The 8,484-nt window shown below is 52.9% G+C and overlaps 1 protein-coding gene across 2 annotated transcripts in view; it reads right to left on the reverse strand.

Moving 5' to 3' along the window:
* Positions 1 to 8,484, reverse strand: part of LOC142740353 (ecto-ADP-ribosyltransferase 5-like) — a 38,780-nt gene that overhangs the window by 13,981 nt on the left and 16,315 nt on the right. Inside the window, exons 2-3 of one of the 2 annotated variants that reach the window (XM_075849905.1) lie at positions 3,350 to 3,417; positions 1,506 to 2,196 (exon numbers count right to left, since the gene is read on the reverse strand). In XM_075849905.1, the coding sequence (XP_075706020.1) occupies positions 1,506 to 2,196; positions 3,350 to 3,409 (751 nt within the window). In that variant the 5' untranslated portion in view covers positions 3,410 to 3,417. Of the gene's footprint in view, positions 1 to 1,505; positions 2,197 to 3,349; positions 3,423 to 8,484 lie in introns of both variants that reach the window. The other variant, XM_075849904.1, reaches the window with a different exon arrangement.

Genomic DNA, 8,484 nt, shown 5'->3' on the forward strand with positions numbered 1-8,484 from the left:
GGAGGGGGGGGTCGTCACCGGTGCTCAACTGGAGGTGGGGGTCTGCGTTCCGCTGAGGCACCAAAAAAAATATAGCGATAGGGCTCGGAATAAGGGAAAGGTGAGGGTCAGCATAGGGTCAGCTTTCAATAGGGTCAAGAAAGGGCTAGTAATAGGGTAAGGAGATAGGGCAAGCGATAGGGAGGGTGCAGCGGTGGACGTGGTACCTTGGCCTCTGGGGGGGAGCTGGGGGGGCTTTCCCTTCTCTCTATCTGGTGATGGGCTAGGTAAGCACTGGAAGATTTTTGTTTTGTTTAGGATTGAAATGGCAGGAAAAAGGTTTACAAGCGACCGAACTTGGTGCTTTCGGGTACGGTGTATTTTGTATATGGTTTGGTATTTGGACAAGTTGGTGATGTGTATTGTATTATATTGTAGAAATGTTGTTAGAATAGGGATAGACTTAAGTGGGTTAATAGATAGGTTGGGAGGGGGTCGGGTGGGGGGGGGGGGGTTTGCCTGACCCAGCCCCGGACTATGCGGACATGGGAGGACATGGGGCGGGGGGCTGGGCTGGGGTGTTGGGTGTGGTGGTGGGGGCCAGCATCTGGACTATGCGGACGTGAGAGGACATGAGGCGAGATGCTGGCTGGGGTGGTGGAGTTTAGGTAAGAAGGGTAAGGTTAGGGAAAGTCAGGATGTGTATAGTGTGTTTAAAAAAAAAAAAAAAAAATTGGGATTAGTATTATTATATTTTGGATTGTTTTTGTTATTATTATTATTTTATTTGTTATCATTATTATGTTGTTTCTTTAGGCCCTTGGTTGACGCGGGTCGGGGGATTTTCTGTTAGTACTTTGGATTACGTTTATATGATGTTTGTATATATTCTAGTTATTGTTTAGTTTCGGATGAAGTGTAGATGTAAGTATATAAGAGTGGGGTGTATGTGGCCGGGTCTGGTATCGTTTTCTCTTCTCATATACAGAAATGTATAGAAGAAAATTTGTTTATAAGAATTTGGTTGTGACTTTTTGGTTATATGGAATTAGTTATGTATTTGTTTTTCAGTTTATGTTTTGTAAATTTATATAAAATAAAGAGATACAGGATGTAACTCAGGATCAGTACAGGATAAGTAATGTAATGTATGTACACAGTGACTCCACCAGCAGAATAGTGAGTACAGCTCTGGAGTATAATACAGGATGTAACTCAGGATCAGTACAGGATAAGTAATGTAATGTATGTACACAGTGACTCCACCAGCAGAATAGTGAGTGCAGCTCTGGAGTATAATACAGGATATAACTCAGGATCAGTACAGGATATGTAATGTATGTACACAGTGACTCCATCAGCAGAATAGTGAGCACAGCTCTGGAGAATAATACAGGATGTAACTCAGGATCAGTACAGGATAAGTAATGTAATGTATGTACACAGTGACTCCACTTCTTTCTTTATGTAACCTGTAATATGGGGTTAGGGGATGACTGGGGCTTATATGCAGTTATATCTCTCACCTCTCTTTAGATATTCACAGTTGTAGTAATGACATCTTTTCTTAGTTGTCTTCAGGTCAATTCTCTGTCCATTTCCCTCCATGGTAAAGTTGGTCACCTGGAACATTTCATCCACAGGTATTAGAATTTCCTCTTGATCTGGTTTATAGGAAAACCTTTTAACATTAACCCCAAAGCAACTGGAGATGGTGAAAAACGGATCCTTCCCAAATTCCTCTGCCTTTTTCTTGTTTGTGGATGAGGAGGAAAATTGCCCGAGTCGGATTTTATCCTCTATGGTGGGCTTCTTAAAATATGCCCCGTTCATTCCCCTGTAGACTTTCCATGGTGCCCACCAGCAGCTGCTCCTCAGAAGCCTCACACCTCTTGTAAGGAAGAAATGCAGAGAATGGTATCCGAATGATGACTCGTAATCTCTCACCGCTGCGTTGAAGGATTTATAGACCGTGCTGTCGTTATTGGTGTAGGCCATGATTGCTATTCCGTACTCGTCCTTGAACCCCCGAGGTACACTAAGTTTCAGTTCATGCCATCTCCTTGTTGCATTGTCCCATGTGAGAGCAAATGTTGGATTCTTCAGTTTTTCTTTACTTAGTAGTTTGGTTTTCACTTCTTCCTCCATTTCATCAGTGCAGCCTTCATACTGGTCATCGAAGGCTTTGCTGGACATATCCAGGTCAAACACGCCCTCCTGTAAAGATAGAAATACGGAAATTTATAGTTACCATTAAAGGCGATGATGAGGGCGGCTTGAGAATGAAACGTCAGTGTAGACCTGTGAAGAAGATCCCCTCTCTAGAGACATCGCAACCTTATCAAGCAAGGAAGAAGGGACATGACCTGAAGGCAGGTTGGACTTGTCCACCAAAGTACAGTAGGACCCTCTGGTGGGCCAAAATAATGGGCCCCACAACCACATTCACTTTCCACTGGGGTCTATGTCTTATAGGAGGATTTACAAATAACTGATTTGCCCTGTTGGACCCGAGAACCCAGAGTCCCACATGGCATGAAGACCACTTTACTCATCTCCTGTAAGATATGAGAAGGTGTAGGGGCAACTATCTTCAGGAAATCCTCCTTTATACATCCTTGAACCAGCACCAGATATGGCCCCCCATTATGATGGGTCTACTGAGGCATAACAATGTCTGTAAAATGTAATTGGTTCATTTGCTATAACAAGACACCTTCTATTAATTCTGCAACTCAATGAGCGGGTCCCAACTAGAGGTCCAAATTATTTGTGCATCAGGCCATTGAGGAGAAATCTTTAGCCTGTATTGTGCCACAGGCAACCCACCAAAACTTCCTTAATACCACTCAATACTCACCCTAGAGGAAGGTCTAGATATTTTCTTTGTATTATGTATAAATCCTAATTATACAAAAAATATACAAAGTGAAGCTTCAGTGAATCCCAACGTCCAACTTTCCTCATGTCATACAGCGGTCCGGGAGCTCAGATATTGGGAGCTGTATGGTAAAATCTTGACAATTTATAAAGTTAGTTGTTCTGGCTGAGGAGAACTCCAGAAAACAGCAGAGATTAAGTACAAGGTCCAAAAAGTATTCACACCCCATGGAGTTTTCCTTTTCTTACTGTTTAACAACATGAAGCCACTCAAGTGGGATGAAAGATTTTCTGCAGATTCCTAAATGTGTAAGTTAGCCAAAATGTTTCCAAAAATTTTATAATTTTTACCAGATTTCTACCAAATTTTTAGACACACAACCATAGCCCACTTTTATAACTGTGGCCCTATAGCTGCTACTAATTACAGCCTTCCAGAACAACACTAAACTGAGTACAGTCCAACCCAGAAATCATGAAAAGCTCTTACCTGAGCACGAATCCTAAACATCAGACAGAGGAAAATGTATCCGCCCTCGAGGAGCCTCATGATGGACTCTGCACTGAGAAAGGAGGGAAGATTTCACATTATCGCTGTCAAAACATTCCCTCGTATTTTTAATACAATATGATAGAGAACATCAACACTGGGCCATTTATATGTTTGTAATTAATGGATAGGGGAATTTTTTTTTAAACAGCACAGAGCAAAGCGGTTAAAGCTTACATACAGTACATATATATATACTGATGAGCCATGAAATTAAACCCCTTGCCTAATATTGTGTGCTTGCCCTCGTGCCCCTGTACAGCTCTGACCCGTCGAGGTCTGGACCCCGCAAGACGTCTGCAGGTTCCTGTGGTCTCTGGTAGAAGACGTTTGCAGCAGATCCTGTAAGACCTGTCAGTTGTGAGGTGCGGCCTCCAGGGTTCGGACTTGTTTCTCTAGCACATCCCACAGAAGATCGGATTTAGATCTGGAGAATTTGGAGACCTCTTGAAGTCTTTGTCATGTTCTTCATCATTCCTGGACAATGTCTGTAGTGTGGTGGGGGCATTATCCTGCAGTGTGGCGGGGGCGTTATCCTGCAGTGTGGCGGGGGCATTATCCTGCAGTGTGGCGGGGGCATTATCCTGCAGTGTGGCGGGGGCATTATCCTGCAGTGTGGCGGGGGCATTATCCTGCAGTGTGGCGGGGGCATTATCCTGCAGTGTGGCGGGGGCATTATCCTGCAGTGTGGCGGGGGCATTATCCTGCAGTGTGGCGGGGCATTATCCTGCAGTGTGGCAGGGGCATTATCCTTAAGCGTGATGGGGCATTATCCTGCAGTGTTGTGGGGGCGTTATCCTGCAGTGTGGCGGGGGCATTATCCTGCAGTGTGGCGGGGGCATTATCCTGCAGTGTGGTGGGGGCATTATCCTGCAGTGTGGTGGGGGCATTATCCTGCAGTGTGGCGGGGGGCATTATCCTGCAGTGTGGCGGGGGCGTTGTCCTGCAGTGTGGTGGGGGCGTTATCCTGCAGTGTAGCGGGGGCGTTATCCTGCAGTGTGGCGGGGGTGTTATCCTGCAGTGTGTCGGGGGCGTTATCCTGCAGTGTGGTGGGGGCATTATCCTGCAGTGTGGCGGGGGGCATTATCCTGCAGTGTGGCGGGGGGCATTATACTGCAGTGTGGCGGGGGCGTTATCCTGCAGTGTGTTGGGGGCGTTATCCTGCAGTGTGTCGGGGGCGTTATCCTGCAGTGTGGCGGGGGCGTTATCCTCAGTGTGGCGGGGGTGTTATCCTGCAGTGTGTCGGGGGCGTTATCCTGCAGTGTGGTGGGGGCATTATCCTGCAGTGTGGCGGGGGCGTTATCCTGCAGTGTGTTGGGGCGTTATCCTGCAGTGTGGCGGGGCTGTTATTCTGCAGTGTGGCGGGGGTGTTATCCTGCAGTGTGGCGGGGGGCATTATACTGCAGTGTGGCGGGGCGTTATCCTGCAGTGTGGCGGGGGCGTTATCCTGCAGTGTGGCGGGGGCATTATCCTGCAGTGTGGCGGGGGCGTTGTCCTGCAGTGTGGTGGGGGCGTTATCCTGCAGTGTAGCGGGGGCGTTATCCTGCAGTGTGGCGGGGGTGTTATCCTGCAGTGTGTCGGGGGCGTTATCCTGCAGTGTGGTGGGGGCATTATCCTGCAGTGTGGCGGGGGGCATTATACTGCAGTGTGGCGGGGGCGTTATCCTGCAGTGTGTTGGGGGCGTTATCCTGCAGTGTGTCGGGGGCGTTATCCTGCAGTGTGGCGGGGGCGTTATCCTGCAGTGTGGCGGGGGCATTATCCTGCAGTGTGGCGGGGGCGTTATCCTGCAGTGTGGCGGGGGCGTTATCCTGCAGTGTGGCGGGGGCGTTATCCTGCAGTGTGGCGGGGGCATTATCCTGCAGTGTGGCGGGGGGCATTATACTGCAGCGTGGCAGGGGCTTTATCCTTAAGCATGGCGGGGGCATTATCCTGCAGTGTGACGGGGGCATTATCCTGCAGTGTGGCGGGGGCATTATCCTGCAGTGTGGCGGGGGCATTATCCTGCAGTGTGGCGGGGGCATTATCCTGCAGTGTGGCGGGGGCATTATCCTGCAGTGTGGCGGGGCTGTTATTCTGCAGTGTGGCAGGGGTGTTATCCTGCAGTGTGGCGGGGGCATTATCCTGCAGTGTGGCGGGGGCATTATCCTGCAGTGTGGCGGGAGTGTTATCCTGCAGTGTGGCGGGGGCATTATCCTGCTGTGTGGCGGGGGCATTATCCTGCAGTGTAGCGGGGGTGTTATCCTGCAGTGTGGTGGGGCATTATTCTGCAGTGTGGCGGGGGCATTATCCTGCAGTGTGGCGAGGGGCATTATCCTGCAGTGTGGCGGGGGCGTTATCCTGCAGTGGAGCGGGGGCATTATCCTGCAGTGTGTCGGGGGCGTTATCCTGCAGTGTGGCGGGGGCGTTATCCTGCAGTGTGGCGGGGGTGTTATCCTGCAGTGTGTCGGGGGCGTTATCCTGCAGTGTGGCGGGGGCATTATCCTGCAGTGTGGCGGGGGCGTTATCCTGCAGTGTGTTGGGGCGTTATCCTGCAGTGTGGCGGGGCTGTTATTCTGCAGTGTGGCGGGGGTGTTATCCTGCAGTGTGGCGGGGGGCATTATACTGCAGTGTGGCGGGGCGTTATCCTGCAGTGTGGCGGGGGCGTTATCCTGCAGTGTGGCGGGGGCGTTATCCTGCAGTGTGGCGGGGGCGTTATCCTGCAGTGTGGCGGGGGCGTTATCCTTCAGTGTGGCGGGGGCGTTATCCTGCAGTGTGGCGGGGGCTTTATCCTGCAGTGTGGCGGGGGAATTGTCCTGCAGTGTGGCGGGGGCATTATCCTGCAGTGTGGCGGGGGCATTATCCTGCAGTGTGGCGGGGGCATTGTCCTGCAGTGTGGCGGGTGCATTGTCCTGCAGTGTCGCGGGGGCATTATCCTGCAGGGTGGTGGGGGCATTATCCTGCAGTGTGGCGGGGGGCATTATCCTGCAGTGTGGCGGGGGGCATTATCCTACAGTGTGGTGGGGGCATTGTCCTGCAGTGTGGCGGGTGCATTGTCCTGCAGTGTGGCGGGGGCATTATCCTGCAGTGTGGTGGGGGCATTATACTGCAGTGTGGTGGGGGCATTATACTGCAGTGTGGTGGGGGCATTATACTGCAGTGTGGCGGGGGGCATTATACTGCAGTGTGGCGGGGGGCATTATACTGCAGTGTGGCGGGGGCATTATCCTGCAGTGTGGCGGGGGCGTTATCCTGCAGTGTGGCGGGGGCGTTATCCTGCAGTGTGGCGGGGGTGTTATCCTGCAGTGTGGCGGGGGTGTTATCCTGCAGTGTGGCGGGGGTGTTATCCTGCAGTGTGGCGGGGGCGTTATACTGCAGTGTGGCAGGGGCGTTATCCTGCAGTGTGGCGGGGGCGTTATCCTGCAGTGTGGCGGGGGTGTTATCCTGCAGTGTGGCGGGGGTGTTATCCTGCAGTGTGGCGGGGGCGTTATACTGCAGTGTGGCAGGGGCATTATCCTGCAGTGTGGCGGGGGGCATTATACTGCAGTGTGGCGGGGGCATTATCCTTAAGCATGGCGGGGGCATTATCCTGCAGTGTGGCAGGGGCATTATCCTGCAGTGTGGCGGGGGCATTATCCTGCAGTGTAGCGGGGCATTATCCTGCAGTGTGGCTGGGCATTATCCTACAGTGTGGTGGGGGCATTGTCCTGCAGTGTGGCGGGTGCATTGTCCTGCAGTGTGGCGGGGGCATTATACTGCAGTGTGGCGGGGGGCATTATACTGCAGTGTGGCGGGGGCATTATCCTGCAGTGTGGCGGGGGCATTATCCTGCAGTGTGGCGGGGGCATTATCCTGCAGTGTGGCGGGGGCGTTATCCTGCAGTGTGGCGGGGGCGTTATACTGCAGTGTGGCAGGGGCATTATCCTGCAGTGTGGCGGGGGGCATTATACTGCAGTGTGGCGGGGGCATTATCCTTAAGCATGGTGGGGGCATTATCCTGCAGTGTGGCAGGGGCATTATCCTGCAGTGTGGCGGGGGCATTATCCTGCAGTGTAGCGGGGCATTATCCTGCAGTGTGGCGGGGCATTATCCTACAGTGTGGTGGGGGCATTGTCCTGCAGTGTGGCGGGTGCATTGTCCTGCAGTGTGGCGGGGGCATTATACTGCAGTGTGGCGGGGGGCATTATACTGCAGTGTGGCGGGGGCATTATCCTGCAGTGTGGCGGGGGCATTATCCTGCAGTGTGGCGGGGGCATTATCCTGCAGTGTGGCGGGGGTGTTATCCTGCAGTGTGGCGGGGGCGTTATACTGCAGTGTGGCAGGGGCATTATCCTGCAGTGTGGCGGGGGGCATTATACTGCAGTGTGGCGGGGGCATTATCCTTAAGCATGGTGGGGGCATTATCCTGCAGTGTGGCGGGGGCATTATCCTGCAGTGTGGCGGGGGCGTTATCCTGCAGTGCGGCGGGGCATTATCCTGCAGTGTGGCGGGGGCGTTATCCTGCAGTGTGGCGGGGGCATTATCCTGCAGTGTGGCGGGGCATTATCCTGCAGTGTGTTGGGGGCGTTATCCTGCAGTGTGGCGGGGGCGTTATCCTGCAGTGTGGCGGGGGCATTATCCTGCAGTGTGGCGGGGGCATTATCCTTAAGCGTGATGGGGGCATTATCCTGCAGTGTGGTGGGGGCATTATCCTGCAGTGTGGCGGGGCTGTTATTCTGCAGTGTGGCGGGGGCCTTATCCTGCAGTGTGGCGGGGGCATTATCCTGCAGTGTGGCGGGGGCGTTGTCCTGCAGTGTAGCGGGGGCGTTATCCTGCAGTGTGGCGGGGGTGTTATCCTGCAGTGTGTTGGGGGCGTTATCCTGCAGTGTGGTGGGGCATTATCCTGAAGTGTGGCGGGGGGCATTATACTGCAGTGTGGCGGGGGCGTTATCCTGCAGTGTGTTGGGGGCGTTATCCTGCAGTGTGTCGGGGGCGTTATCCTGCAGTGTGGCGGGGGCGTTATCCTGCAGTGTGGCGGGGGTATTATCCTGCAGTGTGTCGGGGGCGTTATCCTGCAGTGTGGTGGGGGCATTATCCTGCAGTGTGGCGGGGGCGTTATC

This window comes from Rhinoderma darwinii, chromosome 2, assembly GCF_050947455.1.
Source record: "Rhinoderma darwinii isolate aRhiDar2 chromosome 2, aRhiDar2.hap1, whole genome shotgun sequence".
NCBI classification, from domain to species: domain Eukaryota; kingdom Metazoa; phylum Chordata; class Amphibia; order Anura; family Rhinodermatidae; genus Rhinoderma; species Rhinoderma darwinii.